Here is a 23,406-nt window from a genome sequence, read left to right as displayed (position 1 = left end):
GGAAGGAAGGAAAACTGGCCTACCTTCCCTGTGCTGCTAGCACCGTGGACAAGTTCGCACGCGCCTGCCTGCCTGCCCGATAGCTCCAAGACAGCGCAGCCGGCAGAAAGTGGAAGCCGCCAAGCTGAACCCTGCAGCGCTGCACTGCCATCTAGTGGCCAACTCGCTCAACTGCGCCCCTAAAGTAAAGGAAGCAACCACAGAACTGAGGCTGGGAACAAGAAAATAAAGCACTCAGAGACAATCAGGCAGAGACAGTCCCAGGCTGCTGTGACCCACAACAAGAAAACTAAGGCACCTCTACACAAGCACAACAGTGCTCAAAGGAAAGAGAAGCACGAGGAGGTCGCAAGGACTGCACCCAGGACACTGGAGGAGTGCGCAGGAAAGCGTTCAATAGCTCCACTGGACCAGCGAGGGACACTCAGTAACCCTACATGAGGTGACTGCGCAATATCTCATAGAGAAACCGACCAAGCGCAAGAACACTGCCACACCAGACAGCGCAGGAACGCCACATAGTGACAAGGAAGCCCACACAGCACTGCGCATGAAGGTACAAGGAGTGAAGGTACTCCACGCCCAAGAAGGTCAACGAAGAAGTGGCGCAGTCCACCAGAAGCACAGAACCACACCACGAGGCGCAGGAACGTGCCAGAAGCACGGAACCGTACCACAAAGCGCAAGAACGCGACAGGAGTGCAAGAACTCCACACCCGCACGACAGGACCGCGCAGCACTGCGCCAGAACGTGGCAGGAGCGCCAGGAATCAAGAGCGCCAGAGTGACGCTGCACAGCGACACGCCAACGCCACGGGACAGCGCACAAAGGTCTCCAAGAGAGACAGCGACGTCTCACAGCAACCAGAGCACCATCGTCAGCACGCATGGCGGCATGCACCAGAGATGCACCAGGAGCGGTGACGCAACCCTCCTCCGCGCAGACAAAGCGCGCCAACGCCAAAACACCGTGACGGTGAATAATGACCACGAAGAAGATAGCACAGCATGACGACTCATGCCGAGGATGAAAGCCGACCACCCAGTCTGGTCGCCAAGGAAAGAAAAGAAGCAACACAGAAGATCGCGACAAACGGTCCAGTCAAAGAAGAGAAGAACACCATGCCGGAGAGCTATGCCCAGACCAGAGAGAAACACGTGGAGTGCACGCTGCCTGGGGAAGACTGGTCGGGAAGGCCAACGACAGCAAGAGGACCAGACCACGTCGCAAGAAGGAACATGAAAAGGAAGGGCACGACGCCATAAAGAAAAGGAAGGAGGAACAGTAGAGCCAAAGGAACCCGACGAGACAGGAGAGTCACGAAGGAATTGACCAAGGAAGGGTATCCTGATTGAAGGCGACAGAAGTGATCAAGTAACAGGAAGATACGATGACAGGTCTAGTCAACAAGCCAGGGGAAGACAGTGTCCTACCACATGGACAAGACCAAGGGGACGACATGTAGAGGGCCCGCTACATGGAGAAGCCTGGTTAGCATGAGTAAGCAAGAAAGAAGACCGGACCGCGTCGAGGAAGAGAACGAAGAGGAAGAATGGAGTAACACAACATCACTCCACAGAGGAAGAGAGAGAACCACAGTCAGCACACAGGAACATCGGTGCTGTCCAAGGAACATCGCAACATCCGTGTGGATCCCAGTAATCCCTACAACCTGCATTCAAGGAGACCAACCACTGAAGAACCGTATAAGTGCCCCGTGAACCTGAAACTTGCCAAAGCAGAGCATACCCGAGCACTAGACAATCCACCCTTGTGGACTACACAAGACTCGACTGTGGCCATGTCCGAAGTTCCGCAGCGACCCGCACAGCCCACGCGATCAAGTGGCAGTCCAGGGGACAAGGCCTCGGCCGCATGTCCTGTGAGAGAGGAATCTGGATGGGAGAGGTGCAGCAGAGGCAGCTCCACGACAGGCAACAGGAAGCACGAAGGCCCCAGGTGAACACCTGGCACCAAGAAACGGTCTGGTGAAGACACTGAACCCATGTCCTAACGGCAAGACCATCCTGGCGGATGACATCAACACCCCCGAGGACATTATGAGAGACTTGGCGGTGAGTCCGTTGGCAGTTCCTCAGCGACGCTTTTGCGCGGCTCATGCAAAGCCCCGCACGGTCCACCCGGTCCCATTGTGTGCGGCAAGAGGGTCCTCCCAGCGTCTCTAGTGAGAGAAGAGTCCAAGCAGGAGAGGCCAGTCTTCGAGGCTCCAGTGAAAGAGGAGTCCGGCAAGAAAGGCAAGTCGGAAGTTACTTGGATGGACGGAGGTGTGAAGGCATCAAGATCAGCAAATCCAAAGAAAGACCTCTCGTGCCATAGTCGTCTCCAACAACCAACAAGCGTTGTCATCCACTGGACTAGGAACACCTGCGAGACGCCTCAAGGGTCACACCCATTCTGCTCCCGATGCTCCAAGTGATGAACACTGTATATAAGCGTCAACACAGCAAGACAAGGATGATCCGAAGTACACCGCCGAGGTGAAGCTCATCTGATTGACTTTGCAGTCCAGAACTTTTGACATCTCCCAGCCGACTGCCTGAAGAGAATCCGTTGGGGGCTGTAAATTTCTGGTATTCTGTTTTTCTTGCAGGTTGAACATTCGCTTTGCCTTTCATTAAATTTTGGGAGGGTTGTAGTGTCCTGCCAGGACACAGTCTAGTTGTTTCCAAGTGTAACCCTACACTAAACACCCACCCACCACAGACGTCACTGGGTCAGGTGACGCTGTTAATAAAAGACGCCGAGCGCACGTGCTCGTGGCCAGAATTACCATCCCCTAACTGGTGTCCTGTGCCGTCCTTTACTTCACCATGCGGGCCTAGGGCCCCATCATTACAGTACTGAAGACTACCTCAACTGTGGTGACACTTAAACAGCACAGCTTCATCATCCTGTGGCTGAAAAGATTACGCATCACTTAAACTCTGATTATGAGTGGGGTGAAATGTTTCCATTCCTACTCAAACTCCTGTTTCCAAGCTGTGCAATTTACCGCAACTGGTAATTAGCGGGCGCAATAACGTCCACACTCTTCATGAAATTTAAGGAGTTCAAAGGGGGGGGGGGGAAGCACTTTTTTATCCTGACATGCTGCTTTTGGTGCACATTTCGTCTGCTACTCCAGAAAACTCACATTAGGGCAATTTGTCACTTCTGATAAATACCGTACTTCATGCAGTCAGATTTTATCGGATGTGATAAATAGCACCTACCCTTTTGGAAGCATTTGCAATACAGGGTTTCTGGGAACATTCGTAATGCAGGGTTACAGTACAACAATGGATCAAGGCTAGGAAAAAAGTATCGAAATAGCAGGTAGATTTGCTAAATATCTTGAAGAAATATAAAGTTCAAGGAAGCAAGATGATACAGAATTGCTGGACAGCGTTGTTGGAGATATGCCACAACCTACACTTGACCTACAGTACAGAACTAACTTTAGAACAAGATATGGACCCCAGTGATATAACAGCTATTGGGAAATGTTCCTTATCCTAGTGAACTATCAGTAAAACTATATAAAGGCATCGCTAACCAAATGACAGAACATATACTTGCAATGTATATGGAAGCTAATGAAACTGTACAATTCCCACCTGATTTAAGAGAAGCAACCTTAGCACTAACCCTAAAACCTGGAAAGCTACCCGAGAAACATTTGTTGTATACACCTATATCATCTGTAAATGCGAAGACAAAGATCTTGCCTAAGATATTAGTCAACATATTATATACTCAATACATTAATGCATCCAGAGCAATCTTGTTTCATGCAATAGAAAACGACATGATTTAATCCACATAAGACTATACAAGACAAACGAATGTACGAGCCAGGTGAAGGAGGCAGTGATGCTAGAAAATTACAAGAAGACTCAATGACTGGCTTCGGGAGATGGACTGGTGCATGGCAGTAGGAAGAGAAAAATACAAAAGTAGAGGATGTTCACATAAATTCCAAAAGATCTGTGGCAAATGGTGCGAGACACTGAACCAGGACTGCAGAAGGGAATGGGGATAGTAACTTAACATAAAGTAGGACCCGAGATCGGACTACAAATGAAATAGCTCAACACGCTAGTATAACATTGACCCTGGGAAAAGATCATGTGAAAACCTACTGAGTGATGTTTTTAAGATACAATATATTTGAAATGTAACATTGTGGACATATGAATTGATCTATATTCTTTCAGCATGACTTTCTCTTCAATGTCTACCTAAATAGCTGCTGCTATGTTTTTGTTTAAAAGCACCACTATTTGTTTTTTATAAAAAAAAGACTGTAGAAACATATTTGATGTGAAAGTAAAGATGGGTTTGGAAAAGCCTATGTATGTATATTAGGAGCCGAAAGAGTGTAAAAAACATGCATTAATGTGGCTTCTCTCCTGCCTTGACAAAACCTCGGTGAAGACTCTCCTTAGGCCTGGAGTTTTTCTCAAAGCCATAGGATAGATCTAAAAAATGAATATTCTTGTTGTAGGTCAACAGGATGTGGCGATAGTTGTTGGTCTTGTGATCGCAGAGCAAATAATATTCCTATTGCTTAGTTCGAGGTGTAGTCATGCTCGTTAGAGATTTGGCAGTCAAGTTGGTGAAAGTAAACTGAAAGTCTTGTGCAGTCTCTTTGGGAAAGCCAATAGGTCTGGCCTTGGCAAGCTTGTGCGCTGGTTATATTTTTCATTTTTTGTTGCAAGAATGCACACCAAAATAATCAAGCATCTGGCTTTTGCCTCAAGCCTTCTGGCAATTTTTGGTTTGTTTTGTCTGGGTTTTTGGAAAATCCTGTTGTTTGGGAATATGCTGGGCCCTCATTAATATAAAAAATAATAATTTGCTTCATGCCAAAAAGTGTTTTTCGTCTACAAAAATAAAACCCACATATTACCATAGCACCCACTGGCACTGATGGGAGCTACTTTGTGTGTGGATTTGTTTGTTGTGAAAGGGCATCATGCCGTAGCTAATAGTGAAGTCAGCCAATGGCCTAACTGGGCTAATAAATTGCCCTTTAATGCTTGAAGTGGGTGGAATAAAAATGTGAAAGACACCAACCACTGCCTAATGGATGAAGTCTGGCTGATACCCCTATAAGTAACTATGTCATACAGATACTTTTATTAAAATCAAAAGGTCTTTGCTAACACAGATTTAAAAAGACAATCAGTCTGCCATTGGCTGGAAGGAAAGAAAGAAAGAAAGAAAGAAAGAAGCAGAGAAGGAAACAGAGAAGAAGAGAGAATGAAAGAAATTGAGAAAGAATGAAATAAAAAGAGAAAGACAAACGGAAAGAGAAAGAAAGTGGGATAAAAGGAAAGAAGGAATGAAAGAAGACAAGAGAAAGAGAGAAGGAAAGAGAAAGAAAGTGAGAGAAAGGAAGGAAGAAAAAAATAAAGAGAGATTGGAAGAAAGAAGTTTGGAAGGAAAGATAAAAAGGCCCAACAGAAGGAGTGAAGGAAAGAAAAAAGAAATAAGGAAAGAGAAAGAAGGCAAAAATAAAAGCAGGCAAGAATGAAACAAACAAAAAAGAAAGAAAGAGAAAGGAAAAAGATACACAATGAAGAAGGCAAGAATGAGAGATGGAAAGAGAAAGAAAAAGAAAGACGAAAAGAAGGAAGGAAAGAAGGAAGGAAGGTAAGATAGAAATTAGGAAAGAAAGAGACAACAATAAGGATAGAAAATGAGTAAAAGGAGGATAACTTAATAATGAACAGTTTCAAATGCACACAATCTGATCTGCTGTGAAATAGCAGCAGTCAGAAAAGCAAAACACTTGGAATTTACAATATCATTGGCAGGATATGGCATGTGTTAAAGATGGAATGTGCATCAGTAGCATTCTGCTATAACAGCAGGCTCTAAACACAAATGTAACACTAAAGTAATTATAAAGTAAAACCAAAAACACTAGCACTGAAGGGAACTAGCTTGTGTGCAGATGTGCTTCTTGTGAGAGAGCAAAATGTGGTCACTCGAAGTGGAGGTGACCAGTGGTTTAAGTAGGCTGACCCATTCCCATATGATAAATGCTGTTGTGGGCAGATGCAAAATGTGAATGACACAACACACCAATGGATGAACAGAGGTGACTGAAAACCCCTGTACATTTATGTATATTATACATATTTTAGTAAAATCAAAAGGTCTTGGCTTACTCCAGACCTAAAAAGAAAGAAAAAGAAATATGCCAGTACCTAAACATGACCATCTTTTGCTTTCAATAAAAATTAAAATCCTTCACTGAAGCAGCTGTTTTACTAGAGATGTTTTTAAACAAGCCTTTTAGCTGCTTCATGCATGTTAGTATTATTTTGAAGTAGACAAGAATATATCATCACCTAACCAAGCGCTCAAATGGCAGTTTGTTACAATGTTGCAATGTTACTTAAACACTTACGGCCCGATTCCGATCTTGGTCGGAAAGCTCTCCGACCGAGCCGGAACCGGAGTGTTTTCCGTCCGAGCCGGACTCCTGCAGTCCGACCGAGCGAGTACGATGTGGCCGCATGCTGCCGGACTCGGTTTGGTCGGATTCCCATAGAAGTCAATGGGAGACGGTCGTACGACACGTACCTGGGCTCCCATTGACTGAATGGGCACGTTTCGCACAAAGGCGCCTCCTATAGTGGGTACGCATCGGTGCCATCCGCACCATACATGCCTGTGTTGGGGAGACCTGTGTCCGAGTTGTAAGGTTCCAGGTGACAGGGGGTCCGACATGGAACCCCAAAGACAACGTTCCAGACGTTTTGCGAGCCAGAAACCTTGCCTCGAACCGGCTGTCCGATGCGTGCATCGTACTGGCTCGGTCGTAAATCACATCCATTGCACGGCAAGGTTTGCTTACGGATGAGATGTTCGGAGCGGTTCGGACCCGGTCGGGGAATTTTGCGTTACTCGCATCGTACTTGCTCGCTCGTACAGCTGTACGAGTCGGGCGGAAAACACGTGTACGGCTCGTACTTTTTCCGGCCAGATCGGTGCCCTTCCCAGCGAGATCGGAATCTGGCCCTTAACAGGAATTTTGAGAAGGAGACATAATGAACTTTGAACAAGATTTGCCAGGGAAGGGAAAGGAACTCTTTTTAGGTGTGTGTGAACAATTTATACAGGCATGTGCAGTTACTCAAAGCAAAGGGAGCCAATGCGTTAAGTGTGTTGATCCATTGCCCCATGCTGGATACTGTGGTGAACGTAACAAAACTGTGAATGGTAATTTAACAGACCAGTGGTTGAAGTCCGCTGTCCATAAGCCCCTCTACCTACATATATTACATAAGAATTTTTAGAAGCTCAATCGTCGGTGAGACAGCTAAAGCTGTCTCAAAAGCCAGATCTAAAAACAGAGGCCCAATGAAAACTAAAAAATGCAGAGAATACTTTGCAGGGTCAGCACCAACCAGCACCACTGTTTTGCAAAAGGAACACTGTAACACGCAGCCAACAGAGGCATTGGCAGTTAGGAAGCTGCCATTTTATATTCCTGGGTTTCGAGGTAACAAGGAATGCTAATGCAAACTAAACTTTTTATATTTACAACTGTATTATAGAGGATTTCTACTTTTAAAGGTTACAACAGATCACTATTAATTTTATAGCTAAAAATGAGGGTGAATTACGGGTCGTGCCCTCCAAATGCTGTTCACTCAAGGGTTCTCTCTGTCCAAACAGTGGTCCTTCAGTTGAATCCAGCAGGGGCGGCCTTAGGCATTTCCAAGCTGTGCACCTGCACAGGGCCACCAAACCCCAGGGGCCACCATGCCAATATAGATCCTTAATATAATAATCCTCTGAGGATGGATACATATTTGCGTGGCGGCTCCAGTGGCAGGGATTTGGCGGCCTCTGTCTCTGTTCCACTTCCAAACAACCTGACCTACCCCCCCCCCCTCTTCACTGGCCTCCGCGCTCCGCCCCGCCCGGACCCCTTCTTCCGGGGCCCCCTACCTACGCTCCCTGCCCAGGGCCACCATGAGCCTAGAGCCGCCCCTGAATCCAGTGTCAGTCTTCACGGACGCGTGGCAAGTATTACGTAAATAAGGCGTAGGAATACAGCGGTTGTATCTGTGATGAGGCCTTTCTCAGCTTCTGGCATTCTTTCTTCCTGGAAGATATTGAATGATTATCAGTCAGCACTATGTTTTGCACCTACTGCTGTTCGATTCAGAATGTATTTTAATATAAGCTAGAGTTCAGAGGATAGCTAATCAACTGAGAAGCTTGATTTCGCTGAGCTTTATAGAATGCTGATTGCTAAACACTTAATCCTACACTTTAGCTGAATAATTAGTCTGCTTTGTGTACTGTAAGAAATGTGTAATAGTTTTGCGTCTGCTGTTGCAGGTGATGGGCATAGGCACTCATGGTTGGGGATGCAGACTTATTAGTAATCATCAGATATAGAGAAAGAAAGGGAAAAAGAAGGAGGAAGAAAGAGAAAGATGGGAAAACAGTGACGGTCCAAAAACATTATAATAATTAGGCAGGTTGCTATTTACGACGCCCTTTGATGTGCTACCAATGCAGGTAAGGTGAGCTGAAAGGGAAGGCAGACCTCATTCCATGTATTATATAGAGTTTAATTTGAGCCCGTGGTTTCCGGTGCTCTGCACTCGCACTTAAATGACAGTCTGCCATAAGGTGGCACTGTATGGCTAATTTAGAGATGACCACAACAACAGTCAATTATTCATTCAATATATTTTACAATGACTATTACCTGCCGATCAAGACATCCTTATAGCTTCGGGGGCCAGAAGTAGTCAGAATTGCTACACTCGTAGGCGTGTGAAGGTTAGTAGTCGTGTTGTTACTATCAGTGGCAGCATGGCTGGGGCAATGTGTGGTCCAAACCACAGTGGCCTCCTGACAAAAGCCTGGGCACTTATTTTTGGACCAATTAAGCACTAGCAGTTCATTTGCAAATGACAAACATAATTTAATAACCCGGTGTTCCTTAAAGAAAGAAGTGTTGCTTAAACAAGAATTGTGTAGCATTAGGATTTAATCGTGGGTGCTGGCAGTGGTCCAGACACACCTGCCACAATCCCCAAAGGGGAAACATAGCCACTGGGTTGACTTCCCCTTCATGAATCAGTTACCACCCTAACTAACTTCAGTAATTGGAGTGGTTTCCAACTGCAGTCGCAAACCATTCCGAATCACAATTAGGATGGTAAGCCCCTTTCCTGCCCTTCCTAATTGTGATTCGGAATGAGTTGCAAACCCCCATTTGCGAGTCAGAAAAACCTTTCCTACTCACACATGTGGTTTAGAGCACGTACAACATTTTGTGGATGTAAACCCTGTAAGCTTGGGAATTACAGGGTCTGCGACTGTAACGTGGTTCCATTATCTATCCTAAAGACATCTTGCCAGACAGAGCTCTCTTATTACACCCATTTTAGTATTTTAAATCTTATGTGGTCTATATAGGTTTGATTTCCTAGTCCTAGATATATTTATCTGTTCTGATTTAACTAGTTATAAATAGTCATTTGTTCTCTAATACTCATATACTAAAAAAGTGCATTCCTTATTCTTAAACTGTAGTATTTGAATTGCCATTTGCATTGCTTCACTGTCTTGACTAATCACAAGAATCTCTGCCCTGCGACTGCGAATTGGAGTTTCATAGTAAAAACAACGTAACATTTTCTATAATAATGTAACAAATAATATTTGATTGATAACAATATATGTAATTCAACTATTCATAGTAAACCAAATAAAAAGTAGTTAAAATACATTGTCAAAAGGAAATCTTAAGTTTGCAATGTATTTCTTTCCCACCAAAATAAAATTTCCCGTCAGAATTCTCATGAAAAGAAAAGCATCCCATTGTCTCTAAAAGGGTTCAGCAATAAAGAAATAGGATTGAAACCCCCGAAAGACATTTAGTCAAGTTACATCTTGAACGAGCAGTCCACCTCTATGCAGTGGCCGCCGGCACAGATCGGGTATTGCGCGGAGGCAGGGGCAAAGAGGTAAATAAAACATAAAATTAAACTTACCTCCTCGCTGCGTCATCCTCGCAATGTCATCCTCATCACGTCTCTCCTCTTCATCCCTCCTGCCGGTACACAGAACAGGAAGCACCCAGGCTCCCCAGAGCCAATCACAACACTGCAATGCTGCGTTGTGATTGATCTGAGTGATGTTGTTTGGCGCTCAGAAGGATAATGGGAGCCTGGGCATGTTCCCCACCCAGGCTGTAATGCAGTCTGGGTGGAGAACATGCTAATTGAGCATGTAATTTTGGCCAGCCCGAGACGGCCGGCCAAACATTCATGTACACTTATGGAGTGAAAACCACTCCTCCCCTCCCCTGCTCCATTGGCAGAGCAGCCCCAGAACCGCCTCGCAAAGCTGCCGTGCCCGCAACAGGAAAAAATAAAATAATAATAACATTGAGTTATCATTTTATTTTTCCTTACACTGCTGAAAAGCAGTGGAGTGACGCTCCGCCACCTTAGAGGGGGAGTTGCTACTGTCCCTAAATTGGGGATGGAATATGGATATTACTTGAAGGAAGCATATTAAACAGTGACAGAATACATGTAGACAGGTCAAATAAGTTTAATCTGGTCTGCCTATGAACCACACCTGTTTCAACACTGGAGAAGTCTGTGACTCCACAAATGATTCATTTACAATTTGAAATAGCTTTTGGTATACTTACATGATCTGTTTGGTTGTGTTGATATATATTGCTTTTTTTCTGACTCAGGAAATAAGTCTATTTCTTTATTTCTTACAGGGTGGTGGCGACTGTCCAGAGATGAGCATTGGTGCCATCAAAATTGCTTTAGAAATTTCTCTTCCTGGATCTTTCATATACGTTTTTACCGATGCACGGTCGAAAGACTACAGACTGACCCACGAAGTGCTCCAGCTTATTCAACAGAAGCAGTCGCAGGTAAGAGGGTGAACGGTAGGCTTATATAAGCTGTAGGCATGCCTATCTTGTTGATGACTGTGTGTACTGCATTCATATTTCTTCAGAATTTGACGACAAAGCAGAATCCCGGGCAAAAGTTAAACATTCCGACTTCTGCCCATTTCCTCCATATGGCTTAGTACATAAGATGTTATTCCAGAATATCTCTGTCAGAATATCGCCAGACCCAAAAATCAGGTCTTAGACATCGTCTACAATCATACAGCTCCCTTACAGTTATTAGTATAAAATCTATATCCAATGGAACAACATTTTTGAAAATGATATTTGGGCAACCATATTTATGTCACACATTATTTTATTGTAAAATATTCTGGCATACAACCAAATTGAAATATGCAGACTGGGCCACACTCTGTGAGATCCAGGCAATGGTTGAAGATCAGTCTGTCTCTATAGGTGCCTGACAACTTAGGGGTATATTTACAAGAAACTGGCGTAGCTCGGTGTTACGCCAAATTTGGTAATCCCCCTCTCTGACAGTGTCAAACACAGGGATGCGTCATATTTCCAAAAATGCAGTGCACCCCTGCTGTACTCCTAGTGCTGGTGCAAAAAAAACTGGCTTGCGCCAGCGCAGGCTCTTTAGCGCCATTTTGCTAGGGTGCCTGCACTGCAGGGGCAATTGTTTATGTGCAGGAAGGGGCACCTTCCTGCTCATAAACAATCTTTCAGGCGATTTGCTCTATCTATGTATGCTGAACGAGCAAAATACGAGGAGGAATAAAACATATCTCCTCGTATCGCCTGCTTAAGACAAGGTATTCCCTGGCGATATTTATGGAGCTGACCCATACCTTGTAAATATGGGGCAGCATCAAAAAGCATTTGGTGTTGTGGCAGAACGCCCACTGCAACACCCATTGCACGCCCCTTTCACTCTAAGTGCTGCGTGAATAGGGGACATTATTTACAAGGTGGTATTAAGCCACATTAAGTGGCTTAACGCCTCCTTGTAAATAAGTCAAAGGAGTTAACGCCACCAGCACGTCGGAAAAAGTGACGTTCTGGTGGCAATAACTCCTTGGAAATATAGCTCTTAGTGTTCATATTGGAGCGTCTGCTTGTGTTACTTTTTTACCTGTTTGTAAAGTTTGTTTTTCTGTCTAACCACAATAGCTTTTCTATCGGCTAAGATTTCAGACCAGTCTACTTATCTTGCCCTTCCTTCCTTCATCCATCCATCCATTTACTCATCCATCCATCCCCCACTTTGTTTGTGTTCTTAACAACAGTCAACCTAATAAGACTAAACTCCACAGAAGCCTTAGTGCATTTTCCTTTGTTGCTCTGCTAATCCCAGTTGTACATTGTAGCAGCCTGTGGATCAGCCATGCCTCCAAAGATTTACTGGTGAGCCCTGCAGTGCATGTGTTTTTCCAGTACATGTAATTGGACATGTTGCCCTGTGGTATCACATCAGTCAGGGTAACAAGAGTTCCATCTTTAACTGTTTTTATGAATCATTGTATTATTAATGGTGCTAACCGGTGCCATGAACATTGTTCTCACATTGGGCTGTACTTTGGATGCATTTTCGGTTCCACAGAACCTTTTATTTTATAGTTGAAAAGACTGGCATATAAAAACATGTTGGTAAACGGATAGAACATTCTTTGTAGTTTCCAGTGATACAGAGTTGTCAGAAAGTGTGTGTGTGTGTGTGTGGCGGGCGGGGGGGTTCCCAGGCCCCATATTTTTTAAGGGCCCTGCTCTCTTCTACAAGCTTAATTTATATTTTTTTCAGCAAGCTGGCCCAACACCACTAGACTTCACTAGAAGCTTTAAATGCCATGTATTCTATTTCACTGGAGGATATATATGCGTTTTTTAAACTTAGTAACAGGTACGTATGCTATGGGGAGGTCCTGCATTGAATTTTTGACTACGGACTCGCAAAATGATGTCAGCCACCCATGTCTACTTCACTAGAGCTGAGGTCATCACCTGCTGTAGATAGTCATAAACATATCCCGCATTGTAGAGGAGCAATGTTCAAGTCCCAAATAAATGAGTCATCTAAAGTATAAGATGCCCATTTGCTGTATACGGAGAGTTGTGGTGAATCACTCCCTAGTTTTAAAAAAATGGCAATGCTACTGCATTTACATGCATGTGGCGCCCAGGTTCCAACATTGTTAGAGAACAACGCCAATATAAGTGCTCAAATGGGCCATCAATTTTGTGTGCGATGGCTAATGCATAAAAAAAAGTAGTGAAACATGCTCATTGTGTCAGTGGTACAGGCAAACACAGAAGAAAGAATACAAGGAATGAAAATTATCTGTTTTATGACCAGTACAAGCACGGTGAATCTTGAGGAGGCTGGTCATTCCTCATCGTTTTCTATGATTCCTTTTGGCCGGTCAACAAGTAACTACTGGAATTAGAAGGAACTTACCTTTTGACCTTATAGTAGGTCTACTTTCTACTTATGCCAAGTTTCTCTCTCCTCTTCCTTGCTTCACGTGATTTTGTTGGATTCTGGTCCAAGTAGCTGAGAAGGAAAAGGAGTGTTGGCAGCCGTATCTGCAATGCATCCCTTTTGGAGGTGTATAGAACCCTCCACCCTCAAAGGGTTCATGTAGTAGACACAAGAAGACGGTTGGCTCTGGCCTCAGTGAAGAGCCTTAATTTTTAAAGATTGGACAATATTGGCCATGGCCCATTCAACCTCGGTAGTCAATACTGTACTTGTATACTGTCTCTTCCTACAGTTCTAGAGATGAGGGAACTTCTTACACATGCATCTGGTGGTCTTCCATTGCTAGCACAAAACCTGGGCTCTAGCTTCTGAAAACGAACTCTTCCCTACCACTGCTCCTTCCCATCAGCATCATGGTGATAATGATTGTTTCTTGAGTGTTACATACAGATAGGCTCTTAGTGCTGCAGGACCAGGCAAAATAGTCACAGTAGAAAAGGACCATTTTTAAAGGTCAATGAAAGGATAATAGGGGGCTCTCTAAACTGTAGTTAATATGTGTGCACTTTGTAGAAAGTGCTTTTTATGCGAGACAACTTTGTAAAATTAACAACAGAGCTGGGGAATAGCCAAAGAAAGAGTAACAGTGGATTGTTCTCTGTGATTTTCTGCTTCTCCCTTATTGCTTAGCCATCTCAAAATCTTTCCGCTCATCTAACCGTTTCTAATCTAGCTCTTCTGTCTAGATACTGGTGTTTTCCAATATTTTATTGTTGATGTCTACAGCCTCCAACTAGAATATAGACACAAATAATAGCACCATTTAAAATATGTAGACAACTTTAAATGAAAGAAAGTTTAAAGGATGAACAGTCGTTGCAACGTTTACCTGTAGAATAGTAGTTTCCAACGTAAACCCACTACGGCTGGATTCATGCCAGATTTTCAGAATATCCAAACCACGTATATATATATATATATATATATATATATATGTATATATATATATATATATATATATATATATATATATATATATATATATATATATTCCAAATAGAAATCATCAATTTAAGCAGCAGTTATCATCAAAATCTAGCGTGGATCCAATGCCCATGGATCTATATTGGCCACCCCCTGCTCTAATAAGACAGAAGAGAAATGTGTTGACATATCGTGTATGCCATAAAACGATATAGATCTTATTTTTGCTTGCATTTCTTTTACCCCTAGGTTGTATTTGTTCTCACTGGCGATTGTGATGACAGGGCCCACATTGGTTACAAGGTCTATGAGGAGATTGCCTCAACAAGTTCTGGTCAAGTGTTCCACTTGGACAAGAAGCAAGTTAATGAGGTAAATGTTACACATAATGGAAATAAAAATGTTTTGTCATTTTACTTGTCCAGTGCGGTGTCGTAATTATGATGCTAAAATCAACAAAATCTACTGGCGCACCCAAATCATTGAACCCATCAAAGGAGTATGGTGCTACAGCATGTTTCGGTCAAATATACTGATTATCAAATAACATTACTGAATGTTTTCAAAGCATGTCAGTCCAATAATACTGATGATAATGCTTCATTTGTATGTACACTTTAAGACCCACCACCTTTTGTTCTCTAGGTCAATGAACCATTTATTATGTGACGTATTATGAACAAACTCTCAAAAGCCCTGCTTTCATCCCCTCTAATCTTGGAGATTGAAAGCAACTGACTATCTGGTGGGGAGGCATTTTGCCACTTTAAAGTCGCTTCTGTGGTCTCATCACTGTGGAAACCATTCATTTATCCAGGAATTCAGAGCTCGTAGACATTCTAACACCTTTGAGTCTCATGACGAGCTCAGCTCGTCATGAGCCACGGTGCTCGTGTGCTCATGACGAGCTGAGCTCATCATGACCGTTAGAACGCTCACATGCTGGGCAAATTCCCCTGTTGGGCGAGCGTTCTAAAGGAACTGGTGTGGCCATGACGAGCTCAGCTCGTCATGAGCACATGACCACCGTGGCTCATGACAAGCTGAGCTCGTCAAGAGCACGGGGGCACTGTGCGCGCCCCCCGCTCCCCAGCACAGCAGGGGAATTTGCCCAGCTGCGAAGGGGTTAAGGGAGCTAGCAGTGTTTCTATCCAGATCTGAAACAAAGTGAATTTCTTTGGAAAAAACATAGTAACCATGGTAACATTATATCTGTCAGACTCGAGCACTCTGGATCTCCACTTCATTGGCTTGTAAATGTACCAGGGGGACATGTGGTGATTTGTTGACTTTGGAACCTTGGTTCTAACCCAGCTTTGGCTTTTATGCGATTCTGGGTAAATCAATTTGTCATCATGAGTGTCATATTTTAAATATGCCTAATGTAAACAAGTGGAAATATGCACAATGCCATGTAAAATCCCATGCTGCTTTTTTTTAGAACGCTTCAGCCGGCATGCATGCATGTATGCATACGATTGTATGTGCAAAATCACTTTAGAGATGCTTCAATTGCAATAATGTCCTCTGTGGAGTGCTCCAATTTTCCTTGGAGCTCGGACAAAGTTATATCAAATGCATAATAACTTTAGTTTGTTAATAAATGCCTTACTTGAAGGAGCAGTGGCATATTTGTATCGTGAAAGAGCATCTCATTCAGGAAGCGCAGCACATAGGATACTATAAAGTGCATTTTCCAATGGAAATGCATTGTAGAAGCTAGATATGAATCAGAAGGAAATTGTATTTTGGCAGTTTTTTTACAACATTACCAGCCACTACTGAGGCATATCACTACATCCTGGTCACTACATTATTATATTCTACTTCAATAAGGTAGTTTTGATAATTTTTACCACTACATAGTCCATACTACATATACCCAACCATTACATGGACCCTGTTGTTTTTAATTTTGTTGTTGTTTCTAATTGTTAATGTACATGGAATGTTTCATATTTTATTATCGTTCACCTTTTTGCTCATTCTAATTGTATAATTGCATTTTTTATTAATTATTCATTTAATTGATCTATGCCTAAACATTTAATTAACCATCATTTATCTATATTTATTGAATTACTTGTTTTAATCCGTTAATTACCTTTTATGAGCTTAATTGTAGTTGAATTTACTTAATTTCTCATTCTAAATCTCACCTTTAAACATATACTGGCCCTTAATTGATGTCCTTTTTTCCATTAAAGTAAATACATTTACTTGATGTATCCCTTAGTCTCGTCTTTTTAATTTTATATATTTTTTTAGTTAATTAAATTATGAAGTGTAATGAATTACTTATGACCCATATAGTTATTGGTATTTGTTTGTATTATGATACCTATTATATTTTGGGTAAAGGTTTATTAAATTAAACAAGTTCCTTATTAAAATAATATTTGCTCATTCTTGTAGGGAATCTAATAAGTAATATATTTTATTTTAGTTAAAATCTTTATATGCTTAACATTGACTATATAGTGGCAGACGATGTATTAGTTACCTTGATATTTTGATCAATTTTCGAACAATATTGTGAGAGTGCACTCTTTTTATCTTGTTACACATATTTAACATTTCTGGCATGGAGAGATACAAGGATTTTCACAGAGCTGTGTGATTTTCTTTGGTCAAGTTTCAAAGCCATGATTGGACTCTATAGTCTGCAATTTAGGCTGTAGACCCCATCTCATACAATGCACCGTCTTAGGACACAATATTTCTGTCAGATAATATTTAGGTTACAATATTCTGGTTCTTACCCACATATCACATTGCATTAATTTTCACAGGTCCCCATATATTGCAGAATGGTGCCTAAAAGCATACAAGCCAGTAGTTTTTAATCAGAATACAGCTCTGGGATATCGCTCTATATGAAATAAAGTGAACTTGGCAATATCTTGGGTTTAAGTTCTTTAGGTGCTTATAGGCTGACCAGGGCCATTGGTATTGCCACTAATATGTGCTGTATAAACCTATTCCATGCAGATGTCCATAGTTTGAACGGAGGATTTGTTCTCATAGTTGGTGATAACGTTTCTACCTTTATATATTGCCAGTCATATATACGTCTTTTCTGAACCAAGTTTCCAGTAAACACTTTCTTGAAATCAAAACCTTTTTCCAAAGGAGAATCCACCATGAAGTGCTAATAAGTGTGCCATAAAGTATGACATGCTTTCTTGTTTATACAACTTGTGGGATCTAATCTATTAGCAGTCAGGTTAATTATACTATGAGTAAATAAGGGCTTCCACGTACTAGATCCGATCCCCACAGAGCATGGATTATATTGTTCCCATTCACAAGGAAGGTATATGTATAACTTAAGCATATAAGACATGGAGATACAATACTCTGCTTCTCTCGTGACCAGCTTACATCCATTACAACCATCAAGGGGATACCAAATATTTCTCAGGAATAGAATAATCTGTCTTCTGCATGGAGGTGACAGTATGATGTGATAACACAATATTTACATTTTAATATCAACTTGTTACAATATAGACTGCAAGTTATGAACTTGCTCAATATTGGCAAGATAAGTAGATATGGTGCTAGAATAGTAAATCTTGAGTCCAAAATAAAATAAAAAATACGTTAGACATATATTATGCATAACGCGAACTATTCAATAAATAAAGGCCCGCGTGACTTACCACTGCAGTGGTGCGGTCAGCGATCTCTGAATCTGTATACACTTAGAGTTCGAGGAGTGGTTTTAAAGTTGAAGCGCTGCACAATGGCAGACCGGGATAATACCTAAAATAGGGGATTCTTGGTCAGTAATGAATATAAAAACGGAGTGGGAGTCAAAACTTATGGCCAATGACGGTGACTTACCCGAGGAGTGAGGGCACGATCGCTTTGATTCTTTCACTCGGTTCTGTTCCGTAACCGAAGTCAGTCTGTAGCGGGGCCAAAACATTCGTGTGCTATATCCAGGAAGTGCGCAGGCCGTGTGGAGAGAGCAGATTGCTCGATCTGCACATGGGCGGCGAACTGCTAGGGGCGCATAGTTGTTACAGAGCTTATCGATTGCAGCACGTAAAGTACCAACATTGCTGTACAAATAGCAAGGGTTTAATTGGGCTAGTATCAGTTATAAATAATGCAGGTTACATATATTTGTGGCGATCTCATATTGAAATTGCATATAGGAAAGTTTGATGATACAATTGAGCCTCCAGCTTAACAATATAATCAATCAATCAATCAATGCATTTATAAAGCGCACTACTCACCCGGAGGGTCTCAAGGCGCTTGGGGGGGGGGGTCCGCTACTGCTCGAACAGCCAGGTCTTGAGCTGCTTCCTGAAGGCGAGGTGGTCTTGGGTCAGGCGGAGGTGGGTCGGGAGTTCCAAGTCTTGGCGGCCAGATAGGAGAAGGACCTTCCTCCTGTGGTGGCTCTTCGGATGCGGGGGACGGTGGCGAGGGCGTGGCTGGTCGAACGAAGCTGGCGTGTGGGAGTGTAGAAGTTGAGGCGGCTGTTGAGGTATCTTGGGCCTTGGTTGTGTAAGGCTTTGTGTGCGTGGGTGAGGAGACGGAAGGTGATTCTCTTGTTGACCGGGAGCCAGTGCAGGTCTCTCAGGTGACCGTAGATGTGGCTGTGTCGGGGGATGTCGAGGATGAGTCTTGCTGAGGCGTTCTGGATCCGCTTTAGTCTCTTCTGGAGTTTGGCAGTGGTTCCGGCGTAGAGGGAGTTGCCGAAGTCCTGTCGGCTGGTGACGAGGGCCTGGGTGACCGTCTTCCTGGTCTCGGTGGGGATCCACCGGAAGATCTTACGTAGCATGCGCAGGATGTTGAAGCACGACGAGGAGACGGCGTTGACTTGTCTGTTCATGGAGAGGGAGGAGTCCAGAATGAAGCCCAGGTTACGTGCGTGGTCTGTTGGTTTGGGTGCGCTGCCCAGGGCGGGGGGCCACCAGGAGTCGTCCCAGGCGGAGGGTGAGGAGCCCAGGATGAGGACTTCCGTCTTGTCTGAGTTCAGTTTCAGGCGGCTGTTCATCATCCACTCGGCTTCGTCTGTCATCCCTTCGTGTAGGTTGGCTCTGGCGGTGGCGGGGTCGTTGGTGAGGGAGAGGATCAGCTGGGTGTCGTCGGCGTAAGATATGATGTTGAGGTTGTGTTGGCGTGCGATGGCCGCAAGGGGGCTCATGTAGACGTTGAAGAGGGTGGGGCTGAGTGATGATCCTTGTGGTACGCCGCAGATGACTTCGGTGGCCTCGGATCTGAACGGGGGGAGGCGGACTCTCTGTGTCCTTCCGGCGAGGAAGGAGATGATCCATTCTAGTGCCTTCTCTTGGATTCCGACGTTGCTTAGTCGCTGCACTAGGGTGCGGTGGCAGACGGTGTCGAATGCCGCGGAGAGGTCCAGGAGGATGAGGGCCGTAGTTTCTCTGCTGTCGAGCAGGGCTCGGATGTCATCGGTGGCTGCGATGAGGGCGGTCTCGGTGCTATGGTTGGCCCGGAAGTCGGACTGCGAGAGGTCGAGGGATCCGTTCGTCTCGAGGAAGGCGGCCAGCTGTTTGTTGACGGTCTTCTCGATGACTTTGGCCGGAAACGGGAGGAGAGAGATGGGGCGGTAGTTTTTGAGTTCGGTGGGGTCCGCTGATGGTTTCTTCAGTAGAGCGCTGAGTTCGGCGTGCTTCCAGCTCTCTGGGAAGGTAGCGGTGTCGAAGGAGGTGTTGATGATGTCCCGCAGGTGGGGTGCGATGACAGCGTCGGCCTTGTTGAAGACGTGGTGAGGGCAGAGGTCGGTTGGAGATCCGGAGTGGATGGAGTTCAACGTGCGTTGGGTTTCTTCAGTGTCGATCGGGGTCCAGGCGCGGAGGGTGGTGGTGGGGGGTGCAGGTGCGGTCGTGGGGTGTGCTGGCTGTGTGATGAAGCTGTTGTGTATGTCTGCGATCTTGTTGTGGAAGTAGGCGGCGAGGGAGTTGCAGAGGTCTTGTGATGGGGTGATGTCGTTGTTTCCGGCGTTGGGGTTGGCGAGCTCTTTGACGATGTTGAAGAGTTCCTTGCTGTTGTGTGCGTTGTTGTCCAGTCGTTCCTTGAATGCGGTTTTCTTGGTGGTGTGGATCAGTTGGTGGTGTTTTCGAGTGGCGAGCTTGAGGGTTGTCATGTTGTCTGGAGTTGGGTCTCTGCGCCAGGCTCTCTCGAGGGCTCGGCAGTTCTTCTTGGAGCTTTTGAGTTCGTCGGAGAACCATGGAGCTTTCTTACTGCCGGGTCTGTTAGGCGGGGTCCTCAGAGGGGTGAGGTCGTCTGCGCAGTTGCTGATCCATTTCGTGAGGTTGTTGGCGGCCTGGCTAGGGTTCGCTGAGCTGACGGGGGGGTCCTGGCTCAGGGATGCGGCGAGCTGGTCGGCTGTGATCTTGTTCCAGCTTCTGCGTGCAACCTGTTGCTGGTGGTGGTGGATCGTGTTCTTTTTGAAGCTGAAGTGGACGCAGCTGTGGTCCGTCCAGTGGAGTCCGGTGGCGTGGCTGAAGGCGATGTCCTTGCTGGATGAGAAGACGGGGTCGAGTGTGTGTCTGGCTTGGTGGGTGGGGGTGGTCACCAGCTGCTTGAGTCCGAGGTTGGCGAGGTTGTCCAGCAGGGTGGTGGTGTTGCGGTCGTTGTTGTTTTCCAGGTGGAAGTTGAGGTCCCCGAGGAGGATTTAGTCAGCGGAGGGGAGGGCGTGCGGGCTGATGAAGTCGGCGATGTCTTCGCTGAATGGTGTGCAAGGTCCCGGGGGTCTGTAGATGAGGGTGCCTCTGAGGGTGGTCTTGGGGTGGGTGTGGATCTGGAAGTGCAGGTGTTCGGCGGTTGTGAGGGTGTCGTTGGTGTTGGTCGTGATGCGGATGGTGTTCCTGTGGATGATGGCGATGCCTCCTCCGGTCTGATTGCTGCGGTCCCTCCGGGTGATCTTGTATCCGTCCGGGATGGCGATGGCGATGTCCGGTGCTGAGGAGGCATTCATCCAGGTTTCCGTGAGGAAGGCGACGTCTGGTGATGTAGTGTCGAGCAGGTTCCAGAGCTCCACGGCGTGTCTGTGGATGGAGCGGGTGTTGAGCAGGATGCACTTCAGATGATTGTTGCTGGTGGCCGGCTTTGTGGGTGCTGGTGCAGTGCAGGTCCGGATGCAGGTGAACTTGCAGGAGTGGCAGCTGAAGGGTCCGTGGGTGCGTCTCGGGGTGGCACGGTAGCATCCCGGGATCCGGCCGGTGTAGAGTGCATTGAGTTCGGTGGCGTCGTAGGTCCGGCGGGTGGGCTGGTATCTGCGGGGGCCAGGGGTTCTGGCGCTGGGCGCGGGCCAGGCGCGGGCCAGGCGCGGACGGGCGCAGACGGGCTTACCTTTGGCGCGCCCGCTGTGCGTCAACGCTGCGTGTTTGCCACTCTGCCATATGTGGAGAGTGGGGGGGTGGAGCGAGGGAGGAGCAGCTGGGAGGCGGGAGCGGGGCGGCGAATGGGAAGGGCGGCCGAGGGAAGGGGGCGGGGCCGCAGAGGGGCAGCGGCGGGGAGCGGGGAGGTGGTGGGAAAACGCGGCAAGGGCTGATCGCAACAAGGGGCAACAGGGGACAAAGGTAATGAACTAAGAAATACTAAATACCACAGGGAGGGGGTACAATCACAGAAAAACAAAAGAAATACAAAGCAGGATCAGCACACAGAGCGGAACGAGAAACAGGAAAAATTACAATACAAGGTAGCGCAAGCAGCAGCGGTCGAGGGCCAGGAGCACAGCTGCAGGCAGCGGCGGCCCTCGGCGGGAACCAGGGGCACAGCTGCGGGCAGCGGCGGCACTCGGGGGCAGCCTGGGCTCACACACGGAGGAGTGAGTGCGGTGCGAGGGGTGACCGGCCCAGAGGGTCAGAGGTCACTGCTCACCACCGCGCCCCCTCTGTCCTATATGGTCCAGTGGGAGGGAGGAGCAGCTGGGAGGCGGGAGCGGGGCGGCGAATGGGAAGGGCGGCCGCGGGAAGGGGGCAGGACCGCAGGGGGGCAGCGGCGGGGAGCGGGGAGGTGGCGGGAAAACACGGCAGGGGCTGATCGCAAAAAGGGGCAACAGGGGACAAAGGTAATGAACTAAGAAATACTAAATACCACAGGACAGGAAGGGGGTACAATCACAGAAAAACAAAAGAAATACAAATCAGGATCAGCACACAGAGCGGAACGAGAAACAGGAAAAATTACAATACAAGGCAGCGCAAGCACCAGCGGTCGGGGGCCAGGAGCACAGCTGCAGGCAGCGGCGGCCCTCGGCGGGAACCAGGGGCACAGCTGCGGGCAGCGGCGGCACTTGGGAGCAGCCTGGGCTCACACACGGAGGAGTGAGCGCGGTGCGTGGGGTGACCGGCCCAGAGGGTCACAATAACAATAATCAATATATACAATAATCAAGGACTACAGGAATGGTGAAACATACAAAGCAAATGAAGCAGAGAATAGACAATCTTTTGAATTATGTACATATAAAATACAGAGTTAAAGTCCATATAACAAAAGCATTGATGTAATCGCAATGGTAATTAATCACATTTATATCTCAAAAGAGAGCCTACACGATCACCATGTTTGAACTATGGAAAATAAGTGGCTACACACTTAACGTTAGTTCCTCTGTATAGATGTCATTGTTGGAGGGATGCTACATACCCTCGCCATTCTTCAGCGGAATTCAACCCATGATTAATGGAATTGATCCTATTGATCCAATGACATTCGCGTCGTTGGAGTATTTGAGCAATGTTGCCACCTCTCTCTGGTACCTTTGCAATGTCGATAACTTGCCATTTAATTTCCTCGGCCGTGTGATTCTGATCTTTGAAGTGTTGGACCAGAGGAGCAGTGAGGACTGAGCGTCTAATTCGACTCCGGTGCTGGCTCACTCTTGCTTTAATTGGTTGTTGTGTTTGCCCAATATAGGGCAAACCACAGGGGCACCAGATACAATACACTACATTACGAGTGTTGCAATTCGAAAAAAAGTCGAGCTTATATTCTGACTCTCCATGTTTAAAAACAGTT

General features: G+C 45.7%; 1 protein-coding gene across 1 annotated transcript in view; it reads left to right on the top strand.

Annotated features, from left to right (window-relative positions):
• Positions 1-23,406, top strand: part of HMCN1 (hemicentin 1) — a 1,257,483-nt gene that overhangs the window by 193,238 nt on the left and 1,040,839 nt on the right. Inside the window, exons 3-4 of the mRNA XM_078642741.1 lie at positions 10,785-10,943; positions 14,644-14,766. Coding sequence (XP_078498867.1) covers positions 10,785-10,943; positions 14,644-14,766 — 282 coding nt within the window. The remainder of the gene's footprint in view (positions 1-10,784; positions 10,944-14,643; positions 14,767-23,406) is intronic.

This window comes from Lissotriton helveticus, chromosome 1_1 (assembly GCF_964261635.1).
Source record: "Lissotriton helveticus chromosome 1_1, aLisHel1.1, whole genome shotgun sequence".
NCBI classification, from domain to species: domain Eukaryota; kingdom Metazoa; phylum Chordata; class Amphibia; order Caudata; family Salamandridae; genus Lissotriton; species Lissotriton helveticus.
The sequence above is the reverse complement of the archived record's forward strand: the minus strand, read 5'-3'. Positions and strand labels throughout refer to the sequence as shown.